Source organism: Dreissena polymorpha, chromosome 6 (assembly GCF_020536995.1).
Source record: "Dreissena polymorpha isolate Duluth1 chromosome 6, UMN_Dpol_1.0, whole genome shotgun sequence".
Taxonomy (NCBI): Eukaryota; Metazoa; Mollusca; class Bivalvia; order Myida; family Dreissenidae; genus Dreissena; species Dreissena polymorpha.
Genome location: NC_068360.1, coordinates 106,852,590 through 106,870,313, shown reverse-complemented (window position 1 = coordinate 106,870,313; position 17,724 = coordinate 106,852,590). Strand labels below are relative to the sequence as shown.

Below are 17,724 nucleotides of genomic sequence, written 5' to 3'. Positions count from 1 at the left end.
AGTCATTTAAGCGTATCATGTTCATCGCTATAGACGTCAAATAGTTATTGTATGCAACCGTTTACATTCGAGCTCAGCGTGTAATTAAAAACAGTTAATAACAATTAACTTAGTGTATCCAATTATTTTTTATCATATGTCTTTTTTGTACATTGAATTTGGTGATGATACAGAGCTGACAATGAAGAACTTCACGACAATAAATTTAACAAAAATGTCCATTGGTATGTACAAAGTTTAAGCCAGTAACTTGTGAAAATTTCGAAATATATAGCTACAGCCTTCATCTTTCATGCGCACCGATTTGTAACGTGACTAGCGTATGCAGTTAAGGCGAAAAATTTGAACCAAAAGTAAAATCTTCTTACTCAATCTTTCCAAAAACATATAAATGTGTATATATTTTTCCATTACGTCATATTTTGTATTAAAACAAATCTAAACATACTTTCCATAGGAATGCAATTATGTGGTACTTAAACCAAAATGTACAAATTCAAAAATTTTGTATACACTCAAACCAACAATAAGAATTAAAACAGCAGATATATGGCATGTTTGGGATGACATTGGTAGACAGTATCATTTGGTAGACAGTACTCGAAGGATATATGTTTCTTACTTCCACTCGTTATTATTCGACGTTCATTCACCCGCGCTTTTCAATGACCCTTTGTCATCAAATGAAGACAGGCTCACAGGCCAATAAAGAGTTGCATATCCGCTCGCCTGAATCAACCTTCCATCCCCGCTTATCATAAAGCGTAATAATTTCCTTTCATTCAAGCAACATACGTATACGTGCTGATCAGCAACACACATATCGATCGGACACCCAGAGAGAGAGAATATTCCTCCAAAACAACAAAGTCGTTTGACAAAAGTTTTATCTTTTTGTTATTCCGATCAGCTATCAACGTCTTCCCGTTATGAAGGGTAACGATAGCAGTTACAAAACAATTCAACGAATCGTTAGTGGAACTTATTTTACATGTACATGCATTTGGCAAAACAGTCCGATCGATATAAGGTCTCTTAATTAAAGGCGGATTTGATTGGTCAGACGATTTTACGAGCATCTCTTCTGAAGTAGATTGCGCATCTGCGTCAACGGTTTGTACTTCCTTATTGCACTTCAATACAGAAAGATCGCATGATGTCCCGCACTCGCGCGTTGTAATGTTAAGTTTGCTGTCATCTCGTTCATTCATTTGAAGCTGTTTCATGACTTCATCACGCGCATTTTCTTTTCCTGATTGCTGATTTGTTCCTAAAAGCGTTACATAACAAATAGTATCTAACTTATGTAATTGTACATTTTTCTCTAACGAAATGTGTTTATCCTCGTGACTTTCCAACAAACTTATTTTTCGAAAGATTTCCTTGACCTTATGGTCAATATAACGTGACGCAAGGACGCACTCTTCTGAATTACCATACTGCTGGGCCGCTTCAAATAAGTCTGTGATTTTTTTAATTTCCTGGAACAACTTATCTGCATCACGTAGACTTTCTTTGGTGGTACTGATTTCTTTATCCAAGTGCCCATTTACAGTATCTTCCACTTTTGTAGTGAGCGTTACGATCTTTTCAATAAGCTGTTGTGCAATGCCTTGTGCTTCCGAAATAACTTGCTTTTGCTGAGCTTCAATTGTACCGATATATTTGTCTCGATTTAATTTAAACTCCTCTATGCGTTGATGAACGTCTAGTAGGTTGGCTTTTACCGTCGCTTCTTTCCTTCGATACTCTTCTTTTAATTCACTGATTTTCTGGAAAGTACACATTCGATGTTTGTCTGTGAGGCACATTGCGCAGATAGTAGTCGAATGTTCAGCACATACAAATTTAATATCATACCGGTATTCAGGATGTATATCACATTTCACCAGTTTACGCAATGCTATTATTGGTTCAGGATCAGTCGGAAGGTTTTCTCCTTGTAAAATTGTGTGAGAACGCGTTACCTTTATCTTGGTGTGGTTTAATAAACAGTTTCGACACAGGAAATCGGTACAGTTGATACAAAATCCAACAGCTTCTACTTGAAGCTCATCGACTTTGCACAAATCGCAGTAAGAAGTGTAATCTCTTGAAACCATTTCGGTTGGACATGCAGATGGAATCGCCGTTGTTGTACAGCCGTCAATGCATGTTTTATGCTGGTCAGTAAGAAATGTTTTGTTCTGGCTTGCATCCAGATGTGGCTCGTTTGAATATTTGCTCTCTTCGACGCACGCAATAGGAAACTTAGCATGGCTCCCCGTTTCCATGATAACACTTAAAAACGTCCCACCACTGTAAGCAAAACTATATTATATATTCAATGGTAATATTTATTCCACGTAAATCCATGTACACGTGTTCTATACCCAGTCCAAATTTATTTTAAATATTGTTTGTGATCAAGTATAGTCTCCAGAAGACTTGCACAAGTACAGTGGAACCCCTCTAAACCGGACAGCCCCGGGACCGAGAGGAAATTCCGGTTTAGAGAGGATTCCGGTTTAGAGGGGACAATGCCTTTTTTTTACTTTCAGAAGGTCAATTACATTGCCTAATGTGAAAAAAACACGTTCATCAAATTTTTATAGTTTATTTATATATTAAATTCATTCATATTGCATCACAAAAGAAAAACACGTCGCTTAATCTGTTGATTCGAAAGCAATATTAATCACAACATAGATCAAACGGTGCACCCTGAAAAACAAACAATTTTATACATGCATGCATGTGTTAGGCCAATTTAGTTCCTTTTCATACTAAAAAACATGTACTTCGACTTTTTTTCGCCCGATATCCCCGATCGTTGACTTTCCTACCCGATATTTCTTTGACCGCGTCTTGCGTATAGGTTTTGGCAACATCTCTGAGTCTTTTATCAGTTTGATTTTGTCTTCAATTCAATGCGCCATCGCTTAGAAGGAGGTTCGGACATTTTTAGTCTTAGTTATCTTAATTACCAATTTGAAAACCTAAATGAATATCTAAATGCAACTAATTCAAGAACTCTGCAAACCACCATTGTCTATGACACTAAATTAGCAATTGTAATAAACAATACAAAATTTAATAGCATAAAGATGATTAAAATTAAGCACGGATCCTATATAAAAAACAAAACACACTAAAGAACCCTAAGTTTGTTATCAGTAATTATACTCAGTATTATCACATTTATTGAGCGTTATGTACATCACATGACAAGTATCTTTAAATTGTTTTGCGATTTTTACAGTCTGCACATTTTTCGACCATCTTTATTTATTTCACACGTCTTTAATCCGCTATTCACAACTTGACACTAGATCTGAGGTGCAATAAACCGGCCCTGAGTGGTTTAGAGAGGTACAATTACGTATGGTATTAACAGATTTTCATCCAAAGAATGACCGGTTTTCGGAATTGTGGTGATTCCGGTCTTGAGGAGATATTTTACGCATGGTTTTATAGGGAAAAAATGGGACCGGACAATTTGTCCGGTTTAGAGAGGATTCCTGTATAGAGAGGATCCGGTTTAGAGGGTTTCCACTGTATATGTTTTGAGGTTAACTATATTTATCAATTTTTAAAGCATTAACATTTCACTTATAAGTAAATACCTGTAAATGTTTTCAATGACAGAAGACGTAATTGAATAGGCCAGGAGTATCGAATGTCGCTATTTGTATTGCTTAGCTTATAGATCGAATACTAAATATTGATTTTAAAATAAGCTACCACATTATAAAAATAACTGAGATCGATAGTGAATATTAATAAACAAGTTTAATAAGATGGTTACAAGTTTTAAGCAAATTGTTTTATTTACATGTTTTAAATATTTGTTTGCATAATTCAGTTTACGACGGTGACAAAGTCACGTTCTATTCTGTTGGAACTTTATCTTGAGAATCATTCCAATCATAACACATTTACATAACAACACGTTGGGTTGTGCTGAAACTGCATCGTCTTTGTGCTCTGGCGAGGTAACGAGGAGAATACATATGGGCTGTGCTCTGTGAAAAGGGGATAAAATGCATGTGCGGAAAGTGTCGTCCCAGATTAGCCTGTGCAGTCCCCACAGGCTAACCAGGGACGACACTTTCCGCTTTTATGGTATTTTTCGTTTACAGAAAGTCTCTTCTTAGCAAAAATCCAGTTTAGACGGAAAGTGTCGTCCGTGATTAGCCTGTGCGGACTGCTAATGTTTACCTACATGCAATAAACCCCTTTTTCACAGAGCACGGCCCACATGTATTCTCCTCGTTATCTTGCCAGAACACGGACCATGTATTGAAATAATGTCTTCTTTTGAAAGTAAACTTCAAAATGAGCTGACATTTCCAGAAATTATAACTTCAGATTTCTTTCCACATAATTTTGTGTAAGTACATAATTCCTTCTGTCTTTCATTTCAATGCTAATTTATACATCTCAGCATACCTGAATTTCTTATGCCTGCCATTAACATTAGTACATATTTGGATCTTTCTTTAATAACACACGTTTTTTATTATCTGATGCAATGCGCACGCTGGTTATGCGGATACTTTGATAACGGATGGCACTTCGATACCAGATAACACCGAAAGCCACGCGCGAGAGGTAAGTTCATCTTTTTTTTAAGTTTTATCATAAAGATTAGTTTTTTAGACAAGGCGCATGGTCGAGTTTATAAATGGTGTATCATTTTCTATTGCAAAGAAAAACATCACGAAGAATGGTAGGTTTTTCCCAAAAAAATACAAAATTCGGTCGGAAAACAGCATAAACTGGACGAACAGTAAACATTTTAACACAATAAAACTACTTATACATATTGCAATATATTGTTTGATATTCCAGCATGTATAGTAATCATTGTGCTTCAAATACATGTACTGAAGTTTTGATAGTATTCAATGAAATATAAACGAAGATAGAGCATGTTTTAATAGGTGGTATTCATGAAGTTGCGGATACTTTGATTCCCGATATTGGGCACTTCGGATAACAGAGACTTTCAACAAATTGGACACTGATAACCGAGTTTTATATTCTGTTCTACCTGAAATGCATTCATGTATATTATGGCTATTCTTACCAAACATTTTGAAGTACGAATCAATTTGCATTGTCAAGCCCGACACATTGGGAATTTATGCATAACGTAATTACATACACATGTAAAATATAACCAATGGCGTTGTTCGTTTTCAAAAATCTTTTTATAATTAATTTATATAATTAATATTATAAGTGCAAATTTTAAATACGATTCAAATGCTTATTTCTGAAGTAAATTATTTCAAGTGACGACTGAAAATAATTGTCTAAATAATAAACTTGTTTTTAAGTGGTAAATTGAGATTAAGAGAATTGAAAATACAACGGTCCACGTGGATCAACACGACTGTGTTCAATTGAACTTATAGCAGGACTCTAAATAAGGGGAGCAGGGGTTCTTAAAGCGGTCAATACACATCATAAAATCCTTTGTCATTGGTGCTCATTAGAATCGCATCATGAAAACGATACAAATGCGTAGCCACAAAATTTAAATGAGATTGGAAAACTCCCTTTATATTGAGCTCTACTTATAGGAAGCACTTCCCTTTACACTTCCCTTTCCCTTTAATTATCATATTCCAAAGGGATAAGAACATGTTTCGGTAATTCGTTTTTAATTTACGTTAGTACATACATTTTTATTTATTGCCGGCTTACTATAGCAGTATTCCACAGCGAATATTGCATTTCTGATTCACAAAATAGAGTGTGTTATATCTGGTAAAAAGTGTCGAGTTATCTGGAATCGAAGTGCCATTGTCTTTGAGATGATCGGTAAAAGAAGTGTCCATGAAAATTTGGCACCCGACTCTTAAAACATTTGAATTTCCTCAAATACGTAATTCAACTACAATTTAACATGTTGTAACATGAATGGACATATTGATCTTTCATTTCGATTAGTTGGCACGTCCTTGATGTATTTGCAAGTATTTTAATTCTGTTGAAATACGTAGTGATCATCGAATTCGTGACGATTATCGATGAAATTTTATCTTTTTTTTTATAATCCACAGTCTGAAAACCAAATGCAAAAAAGCTGAAGAACTCAACTCTCGCGCGTGGCTTTTGTTGTTATCTGGTATCGAAGTGCCATCTGTTATCAGAGTATCCGCATACCCGGCGTAATGCGGTCCATACTGTTTAATTGGAAAATAATTAGAGGAAGAATGGAAATTATAAATAAACTTATACAGTAGAGAGACAAAAACTCACGATAATTAATTAACAAAAATAATTAGACGAATTGAGTGAAATATGTGTACGATATATTCATAATCGGGAAAATTGCTTCATTTCATAAAAGATGCACGTAAAGTCCCACTTAATTAACTCTAAATCTCTTTTGTCAATATACATTTGCCTTACGTGTTACATAGCATTAGCACAAAAACCATACAGAATACCATGTTGAGCACCACGATGGAAATATAGGTGTTCAATGCATGGCAACCTTATGCTTTTAAATCAAGTGTTATGTGTTTTTATCTCATACGTAAGAAGAAAGTTTGGATCGGTATGCCTTTCAAAAAATAAATGTATACTCAGGGAATTATTACACGTAAAGTTTAGTGTTTCGTTTTAATTCGCTCTATACGTCAAATGAGGTTTATTTATAAATAAAAACAAGCAATATTAAATCGATTAATTCCTACACTTTCTTAAGCTTACCCAATTTCCATGGTCGTTCCATGGTCGTTTACTGATAACGTGTTCGACCTTTTAATTCAGAACTGTATAGAACATTCATTTCTAAAGAAATCTATACAACTATTATTATCAATATTTATAGAAAATTTGCCACATTTAAATCATTGGTATAACATAAACATTAAAAAATATATAATATATATAAAGTTCATGCAAAGAGCATAATAGTTTGTTTCGGCCTATAAAAGCACTGAATGAAACACAAATGAAATCAAACAGGTTTTCATATGAAAGTCTTGATTGATTGATTGATTGATTGATTGATTTTATTTGGTAAAAATATGAACATAACATAGTTACTAAATAATGCTGACAACATGAAATATATTATCACAGCAATATTCATATGGAATGCACACACAATACCAAGGATAACACAAAAAAGAGAAAAATGATTTTCACTTATTTTCATTGTGGTCTTTGATATTGGTGGCAGTAACCATGAAAAAGTCATGTATTAAATATTTAATAATTTATATGTATCAAATATGTACTGTTTAATATATCAAGTATATTACTGATTAAGTTATGACAAATATTATCACATGTACATTATATCACAGAAGCTGCTTAAGAAAGTATCACACTGCATATGTACTTAATAAACAAACTTTGTAGCACACTAAGAGTTTGAAAATAAAATAATAAATAAATATGAGATCATAGCATCATAATGATCATAAGACTTAAAAATGCATTACAGTTTTTAAAAGAACATAAAATACATACTAAAAATTATACTATACAAATCTATAAAAACTGTAAAAAGTGTTATTTGATGGCACCCTTGAAATGGCTAGGTTTAGATACATCCCTGATGTTTTGTGGAAGATTGTTCCATAAACTGATACCATTATTTGTAAATGTTTTAGAACCAAAACTACCTACTCTTGGTTTGGAAAAACGACCAGAGTCTACAAATGTAAATTTATAAGCAAAATGATCAGATTCTGGCTGAGCTACCAAATTGGACCTAGTACAACGATTATGCACGCCAGACAATGGCTTAAAATGCTCACCCTAAAAAGTCGTACCTTTGTGTCGTGCATACAATGCAATACACTACTCAAATGGCATCCATCGACGTGGCATACACTAGCATGAACGCTATGCGACCTGCTTTATATGACAATATCATGCGGCTTTTGGTGTTATCTGGTATCGAAGTGCCATCCGTTATCAAAGTATCCGCATAACCAGCGTGCGCATTGCATCAGATAATAAAAAACGTGTGTTACTAAAAAAAGATCCAAATATGTACTAATGTTAATGGCAGGCATAAGAAATTCAGGTATGCTGAGATGTATAAATTAGCATTGAAATGAAAGTGTAGAGTGTACGGTGTAGAGTGCGATAAGATAAGAGTCATTTTATAATTAAGTGCATATGGAAAACAAGACTTTCATAAATATCTCTTCTATGTGTAAGTTCTTATAATAAGTTAGAGTTATCTTTACAGAAACCGTTAGAATACAAGCATCTTTTAATAAGGACATATTGAGGCTTGTGACAGATTGACGAATTGGCAATGGCCCGACCTTTTGTAACAGATTTCAAACACGCATGACATGTAAACGAGTACATTATTTTTGCTTCCATTGAAATACGCTGTTTCGTATAAGAGGGGGTGGGGCTCTGTGGTCTAACACTAGTCTAGAGAGCAGAAATATCCGCTTGAAATTCCTGGTCCGCAGCATTTTCGCGAATTTTATCCTTCACTTTCTCCATCAATCATTTCCCATTGTGGTCATTGCATCTTTCAGAGATGTTGTAGATTAAACAGCCACCGCGCGGCAGAATAACGAAAATAAACGCAGTAAAGGAATGACGATGTATGAGCGACCATTCAGCCCTACTAATCCGCTTATCATAACAATGTACAGTTACTATCACCTCATAACAATTCTCTAGTTGATAGCAAATCGAAATTGAACTTTGTGGCATCAAGTCCCGATGACGATTTGTATGTGATTAACATGGCTCAACTCCTGTACGTCACTCCCAAATGTTAATACAAAAGATCGCCGCTATCTGTTGAAAACAAAAGAACGTTTCCCAGAAATATCAAATTTAATCCCGCTGTATAAGCATGAACGAGGTTACGAAACCGATAATTCTTGTTATATTTTATTGTTTTTTATATTCGGTTTTAGCGATTATGAAGCATTTTTGTTGTTGTCTATCGTATACCTGAAGTTATTGTTGAACTCACGTTCAAGGTTTTATAAATTGAGAATATAAAAAAGCGTTACCTTATACTATTGCGTTGTTTTCCCGAATCTATTAATAGCCTCAGATTATGAATGACCTGTACTACGTCATTAAGACGCAGCAGATAGTCGACTTTTGTAATCATTCATAAACAATCTCTTCCGCGACACGTAACATACAAACAATGTTTATTGATTCTTTTCTATATAAGCTCCGTTCAAAAATATTCCATTTAACACGATATTCACATTATCACCCCCGGAAACCCGGCATGCTGTGAGAAGTTGGACTGCTAAGAGATGTAGCCGATATATTTCAAAGAATTTCGGTAGGGTAAGTAAATCCAGTTCTATTATTGTTTAAAGGCATTTTTGAAATAAAATTTATGTTGGTGCATGCAAAGGAGGTATTACCATGTATGTTAGAAAAATCCTGGTTATTAATATTCAGGATTTATTGAAATATGGCTATTTAAAGTCGACGATGCAGGGATTTGTCCCATATTTAGCACTTTATTTACAAATTTCTTTAAAGGTATGCCAGTGAAAAAGTTTTTTCACCGACAATTATATAAACCAATGTCCCCGAGTAACATATCCGCCAGGGTTTCTTTAAAAAGTTCGTATTGGTGGAAAAATTCGACTTTACATACAACGTGTTGATGAAAAAATGATATGACATGGTGCTGTACAAAGATGTGGAGATATGACATGTGTGAAGTTCATTTATAAACTTAAACGCTCACTATTACAGCTGATTTATGCCCACTCTGACGCATTGTAGATCATTTTCATTGAACTTTAAAGGGGCCTTTTCACAGATTTTGGCATTTTTATAACTTATTCATTAAATGCTTTATATTGATAAATGTAAACATTGGATCGTAAAAGCTCCAGTAAAAAATCAAGAAAAAAAAATAAAAAAAGGAAAAGAACATTGCCCGGAGCAGGTTTCGAACCAGTGACCCCTGGAGTCCTGCCAGAGTCCTGAAGTAAAAACGCTCAAGCCTACTGAGCTATTCCGCCGAGTACACAGTCGTGACGTATTTTATACCTTATATAAGCAATCTTCGTAGTTTCACAAAATTTAACGACAAAAACAGAACTCTCCAAATTATTCAATCGTTTCGCGTTGCAACGCTTTATAATTTTTAGGTTTTAAAATCGTCAACAGATGCATATAATGGCTATATTAGAGCATGGTTAATGTTCAGTATTACTGTTTTCTCACAAATATCATAACTAAAACGAAAACTTACGAATCTGAAACAACTTTTTTCAATTTTGTCAATTTACCAAAGCGTGAAAAGATCCCTTTAAGGTTTTATAATGCTATCCGCTCTGAAGCTAAGTTAATTTCCAGCTAATTTGTATCTTTTTTTACGCGAACAACTAAAAACAAATCGGAAAACTATAGAGGCAAGTTCGTTTTTTAATCAGAAATCTGCGAATTAATGTGTCGATGAATTATTGATTTTTTAAACTATGAAATGTAATGCTTACGGAAATTCATCGTTTCAAAGTTATTATTATTTGAACGGCTGAAGATATCATCATACTATAGCAAAGCAGTACCATTGACATATCACCAGTGCACAGGACGAGTTAAAAGTAATATTACGTCAGCCAAATATTCCAAGTTTTCATTACTATTATTAAGTTGAAGCATCAGCGTGTGACTAAGTATTATTATGAGTTAAAATAAGTTACAATTAATACGATTACAAGATAAGTATTGATGCAAAGCATCAAAAGGCGTCGGGAATTGCAGTGTAAAAGGCACTCAATGAAGTTACATGGAACGATTTTTTTCTACTGTAAATATTAATATATTGGCCGATTATTTTAAACAAAATAGAAAAAGATACTGATATAACCATTATCTATAATTTTGTGTTATAACCCCCAAATAACCATTATCTATGATGTTGTGTTATAACCTCCAAATAACCATTATCTATGATTGTGTATTGTCACCCCCAAATATTTCATAGTTATTGTATTTACATTGGTTTCCTTTTTTTACTGGCATCCGTGTGCAGTTTTCATTAATGGAACAGAACTGTGTAGGTTTTGAAAAATCTGCTTCATCTTGTAGGCGTAATTTCATAGTTTTCTCAACTTCAAGGGGAGATGATTCTGAACTTATTCTTACGTTGCTCATTTACTATAGGGATTGAGTACTCATTGATATGAAAACACTGTAAAAGTTTTAATGTGTTTACGAATCCCCCCACCCTCTCACACATATATTTCATGGGCATAATAAAAACAAAAAATTGTTACAATAAAACAGCATATTTATTTAAACTAAAATGTCTACATCAAAACAAAAAGTTAACATAGAACACAAATAAAATAATTTGATGCTACTGGGGCTCGAACCTTGGGCCTCTCACATGTGAAGCAAGCGTGTAACCACTACACTACGGAACCGCTGGAAAAATCACCTTCTAACTAAGATAAAATAAGCTATTAATAGTCGGTTTAAATGTTTACCCGAAAGTTTAAACGCTAGATAGTGAGCGGGGTTAAAGGTCCATACCAAAGGGTCCATACCACTGGCAAGATACGGGTCAGGCCTGCAGCCTTATATATGTGGGATTTTTTTTAAAACGTAGGAGGACTTGATAGTAATGAGACTAGGGTGCTGTGATGGTGCCCCTCATTGATAAGCGGCTGCTTCCTTTATCAATACTTATTATTACAAATAATAACACGTGTCGCGCTTCGCGCTCTATAGCGCCTTTATTAGTAACTAGGTGGTTGCTAGGGTAGTGGAACAAAGAAGTTTTGTTTTTATACAAAACCAGAAAGTTTCACCGGTTCGCGTATTTGCCCAGTCCCTGTGATCTCTTATTATTGCCCAGTCCCTGTGATCAGTTATTAATTAAAAGAATTAGCTTTGTATTATTGGCAATAAATTTTGTAGTAAGTGTAATAGGCACAAATGAAGTACTTATTTACAATAATTTACACAAAAAATCACCACTATGCAAGATATTCTGACAACAAAAATATGTACATTGATCCGTAAAATAACTGCTCCTTCCATAAGCGAAAACAAAACGTGTTACATACTAGTCGCCGCACTTCAGTAAAAAATGAATAAATATAACCCCGCTGTGAATGAATTACTTGATCTATACGCAATCTGAACGCATCGGACAGTGGGCTACACCACACCGTCTCTCTGATGTACGAAGGCGGCCGTCATATTGGATTTGGAACTACTTTTGAAAACAAGATGGCGGACCCACGGTTTCAAACCTGACGTAAAGAAGAAACATTAAATGTGTTGTTTGTAGCTCGTCTGTTTCAAGATTACATTCTTTAAATAATATTAAGTGTAAATCTGTGAATTCCCACAACATAATTACACTTGTTTAAATGTAAAAATTCCAGTATTGACAATGAGTACTCCTATAGTATTAATTATCAATAATGACTTCATGTAGGCAATATAAATTGCCGCAATAGTCTTTTGATGATTTCTGCTTTGGCAGACTCTTGGCTCAGATTTATTCTGAACGCGAATACTTTCATCTATCCTATAAATATGAGGTCGATACATGTATACATCGGTAGATTACGTCTAATTATTTGGACTATGACATTAAGTTAATTTAAAATTTTCACGTTTTTGTAAATTGAGAAAATTTAAAAACAATCTTTCAGATTCGCATATTTTGGTTTTAGTTATGATATTTGCAAGGAAACAGTAATACTGAACATTTACCTTGCTCTAAAATAGCCATTATATGCATCTTTTGACCTCTTTTTGCACCTTTAAATTGACTGTTTTCGTTATAATTTGTGACACTACAAGGATTGCTTACATAAAGTATAAAATACATCACTCATTGTTATACGCATAGAAGGCCCAGTGGTCTAAGCGGTAGACTTTTACTCCAGGGGTCAATGGTTCTAGCCAAGTTGAGGGTTACCTTTTTATTTTATTTATTTTTATTCATGTTTTTTATTGGAGCTTTTTAGATCGAATGTTTACATTTATCAATATTGCATTTAATGACACAAATAATTTGGAAGAGTTCTTTTTTTGTTGTTTGATTGTGTGATATTTCAAGGAATGCTCATATAAAGTATAAAATAAACCACTGACTATGGAAGCACTGATAGCCCATTGGTTTAAGCGCTTGACTTTTACTCCAATGATCAGTGGATTGGGCCCAGTTAAGGAAGACTTCCTTTCTTTTTTTCAGCATAGCTGTTTAACCTTAGTTTACCTTTAATCATATCCAGTAAAATTCACTTAAAAATTCCCGCCAGTAGGTCCCAAATGATTACATCCGAATTGTAGATTAGCTAAAATACAAAAATCACTGTGAACAATGGATGCATATCATTTGAGCAGAAATATGAATATATTGTAAAGAACATGTACATGTTAATTACAATAAATTAAAAACATGATTAAAAACATTCTCTAAACATTACACCGAAACGTTTTTCCGTAGTTTAAGAAGCATTATAGCATTAATCACATGTCTCTAAAATTAAAAGAAGCTATTGTTTACATGCCGTAACGCTCACACTAAACACTACAAAAACACACACACAAAGTGTAGCAAAGGTACACAAAGTCCAATAAACCCACTGTAACTCTTGGATTGCCTTTGTTATAACTTGTCTGGAATTATATCTAAACTACTGTAGACCAAATTAAAAAAAATTATGTTAAAATCTTTGTTCCTCCTTAATATATTCCCCTAATAGTCTTAAATTTATTATACACTGGTTAACTTATTTGTGTTTTGATCTGACTTTACTTGTCTTTGTAGCCTTTGCTAGACTGTGAGTGTCTTTGCAGTGTTTAGTGAGACCCACTCTTATCTAAATTTGTAAACAGCATAGTTATACATGTCCATGTATTAAGTCAAAAAATGTAATAATTTATACTAGTGTTAGTCTATTGCAAGATTTAGTTCACTGATATATTAATTAAATGTGTTATTACTATTTATCACTTCAAGTGGCATAATAAGCAATCAGTTGTGTATTGCGCATCAGACACAAGAAAGAATCGACGCTTGCTGAAGAACATTTTATTTCAAGATGGTGAGCATAATTAATTGTAGATTTCACCAAGCGCTTATTATATCTAGTTCTGCGGGTTTTCAATGTACATAGCATCAATAGCTTTTGCTGCCATTTTGTTTATCGGATGCAATTTAGTTCAAACACCTATATGCCAAACGATTGACTGCCCACAATGTTTACCTAATTCTTGATTATGGACATTTTATGAGCAAATTATCGCCTTATATAATTGTGTTGTTACCAGTGCAGCAAGCGCCCCTTGTTTTCAACAACGATATGTTAAGTCATTGAAACTTTTAAAGTGCTTTCTGTTGAGTTCAGTAACAATGTTTGGCTAGATTGAACTTTACCGGTACGCAGTTGTTTACCACTTTCGACAAAGCGGGGGTTTGGGGGCGGTAGCCCCCCGATACTAAGGAAATATATTACGATAAAAGGATTATAAGGTGTTGCGTTAGTTGGTATGTGTTAGGTGTTAAGGGTTAGGGTTAGGGTACGCTGTTTGATGTTAACTGTTGCGTACCGGTTAAGTTCAATCGTCCCCAATGTTTATATGTGAATATCTGTAACATTATATATATATATATATATTGTTAAGTGTTTTTTTATTAAGCTAAACTTTTCAGCACATTATACTTTCTTGAAGAAATTTTGATGAAATAATCCCAGAACTTTCCAAGCATATGTTCTGTGTACATCTTTTTTTCTTAATCTGTTTCTTTTACATTGAAAATACTAGTTGGAAACTGTGTAGAGCTTTGATTGTCCCAATTTTGTTATTTTTGTTCATGATCTGATGAACATGACCATTCCAAAACTCTATTTTACTGTCTGTTCATGTCAATCTACTGTCTAGTCAATTAATATTTCTGTGTTTTTTGTTTAAACTATTTGGGATTATTTTGATGCATGTTACATCAATTAAAAAGTGTTATTTCTTACCGTACAAGTAATCAAACGTTTTATCTTGTAAAATGTTGCAACTCGGCCCTGTTTGTATATAAAGTTCATTGAACATTATATAGATCTTAATAGTTAGTGCAGCCCAAAATGTCATATTTAGTTATTCTCATTACTTTGCTACTTAATTGCTAGCATAAGAAACATACCATTGTAGTTATTTGAATATTTGTTTCGATTTAGTTGTTGCAGTATCTTACCGCCTCACTGTCACATGTACCAACACATGTACTCACAGATGTGAATAAGCAAACACATTTTCAACGAGTTGTTGGGTTATGGTCCAGATTTTTATGGGGATCAATAATCTATTGAAATAAAAAAGGCATTTTATTGTTTCTATAACAAAAAAAAGTTGTTTTTAATAATCTTTTTCTGATTTCAGGTTCAGTGCTGGTGGAAAAACATGAGCCAGAGCAGCTTTAAAGGCGAGCCCTTATGATATATGTCATTATCAATGTGACAGTTGCCTTAAAAAATTGATGGAGAATAAATTGTTTTTAAAAAGCTTAAAACGTGTATTTACACATTTTGTGTCAAGACTTAATTAAACAATTAATATAGTTTACAGAAATAATGTAACCAGTATTATTGCTGTTAATTGGAACATCCTTATAGTGTAAGCAAACACACCTTTCTATATGGAGAGGAAATCCAGGTTCATATCCTGGTGGGGATCCCATATTAACAGCAACTTAGATTATGTTCATATTGATTATACAAACAATACTTTTTGTTGTCAAAGTGTGTTGTATTTAATATGCAAATAAAATTTTCATTGATTTTTGATAATTTTCTCTATCTCACACACTTATGCAGTAATTTTGTTTTGTTTTACTTAATGTCATGTATCATTCGTATTAGGGCACCATTATTAGCTTCACAAGATATCAGATGTCAAAAACAAAGGCCCATAATTATGTCCTGGCAATTAATCATAATTATAAAACTTTTACTTTGAAAAGAAAAGGGTTCTTCTTTGTTTCTACTACAGAATCAAATAAAAACGTTATTTTTCATACTATATTACAAAATCAGGATAAACGCTGAATATCTTTTGAGCTCCACTGGCCAAAAACCAGCAGGGCTTATGTCATGGTCCTGTGTTCGTCGTGCGTGCGTGCGTCCGTCCGCGCGTTAACTTTTCCTTTAAACATCTTCTTCTCCTAAACTACTCGTCCAATTCTGATGAAATTTCTCAGGAATGTTCCTGGGGTGAACCTCTTTCAAATTTGTCCAAATTATGCCCCTGGGGTCAAATTTGACCCTGCCCCAGGGGTCTCAAAATTGAAAATTTGCTTATATAAGGCCTATTTTGTGAAAACTTTCAAAATCCTATCGTCAATAATCATTGGGCCTAGGGCTATCAAATTTGGTATGTAGAGACATCTCATAGTCCTCTACCAAATTTGTTCAAATTATGCCCCTGGGGTCAAATTTGACTCTGCCCCGGGGTCACAAAATTGAACATATGCTTATATAAGGCCTATTTTGTGAAAACTTCAAAAATTCTTGTCCATAACCATTGGGCTTAGGGCTACCATTTGGTATGTAGTGACATCTAAAATAAACCTCTACCAAATTTGTTCAAATAATGCCTCTGGGTTAACTTGGACCCTGCCCTGGGGGGTCACAAAATTGAATAACGCTTAAAAAGCGCCTATTTTGTGAAATCTTTAAAAATCTTCTTGTAGAAAACCATTCGGACTATGGCTACCAAATTTGGTATGCAGTAGCATCTTATCCTCTACCAAGTTTGTTCAAATTATGCCCTTTGGGTCAAATTTGACCCTGACCCGCGGGTCACAAAATTGAACATTATATACGCTTACATCTTGCTTATTTTGTGAAAACTTAAAAAAAAATCTTGTCCTTAACTCTAGGACCAAGGGCTACCACATCATGTATGTAGTGAGATATAGTAGTCCTCTACAAAGTTTGCTCAAATTATGCCCCTGGGGTTAAATTTGACCCAGCCCAGGGGGTCACAAAAATATAAATGTGCTTAAATAGGGCCTATATTTAAGTATTTGCACATGCAGAGAATATTTGTTTCAGCCTTTTTCAGCAGTGGAGCGATACAGGGCCATCATGGCCCTCTTGTTTAATAATTAAAACTAAAAATGGTTTAAAGCTTGTGTTTGACGTCCTTTCTTCTGGAAAGCAGAACTGTTTAGGCATAAATGACTACTCTTTTTTTGTTAGAATCAACATTGATGCATTATTACTTAAGCAAAGTTGAACTCTTTAAAAACTTGATGACTGGGGGACTAAATTTTTCATGTTTGTTGCTTACAATTTACTGAATATATAAATGTTAATGGTGAACAAATGCCATCTCTCTTTACAGGGAGATGGTGTTTTTTCATAAATATCCAGGTTTTTTTGTATAGATAAGACCACATAACATATTTATATAGTATAAAATGAATTCTGAGCTATACATCTATGAAGATGACATTATGTGTTTCACTGTAAAAAAAAAATACAGAGAAAATAGACTACAGCTGCATGTCACAAGAGTTGTTAAAGGGCATTTTGACAGTATTGCCCATTTTGAAGGATAATCTTATAAAAAACTGATTCTTGGTTTAGCGTGCATAAGGGATGGAGGAGCATTTATTGGTGCCTTTTAAAAAAGTTGTTTCATATTGTGGAAAATTGAGTTTTAAAATGTATACTCGATGCCTTATTAAATTCCAACAAAATCTTTGGTTTTTCATTTAAAAACAAGAGATGTGTTTGT

At 34.0% G+C, this 17,724-nt stretch overlaps 1 protein-coding gene across 1 annotated transcript; it reads right to left on the bottom strand.

Moving 5' to 3' along the window:
* Positions 1-200: 200 nt before the first annotated feature.
* LOC127835250 (uncharacterized) lies at positions 201-7,869 on the bottom strand. The gene is made up of 2 exons (XM_052361587.1): positions 7,782-7,869; positions 201-2,298 (listed from the first exon to the last, which is right to left on the bottom strand). The coding sequence occupies exon 2, from the start codon at positions 2,271-2,273 to the stop codon at positions 783-785; it is 1,491 nt and encodes a 496-aa protein (XP_052217547.1). The 5' UTR covers positions 2,274-2,298; positions 7,782-7,869; the 3' UTR covers positions 201-782.
* Between the last annotated feature and the right edge of the window lie 9,855 nt (positions 7,870-17,724).

Excerpts from the sequence above, each read along its gene's own strand:
- LOC127835250 (XM_052361587.1), bottom strand. The coding sequence starts at position 2,273 with ATGGAAACGGGGAGCCATGCTAAGTTTCCTATTGCGTGCGTCGAAGAG.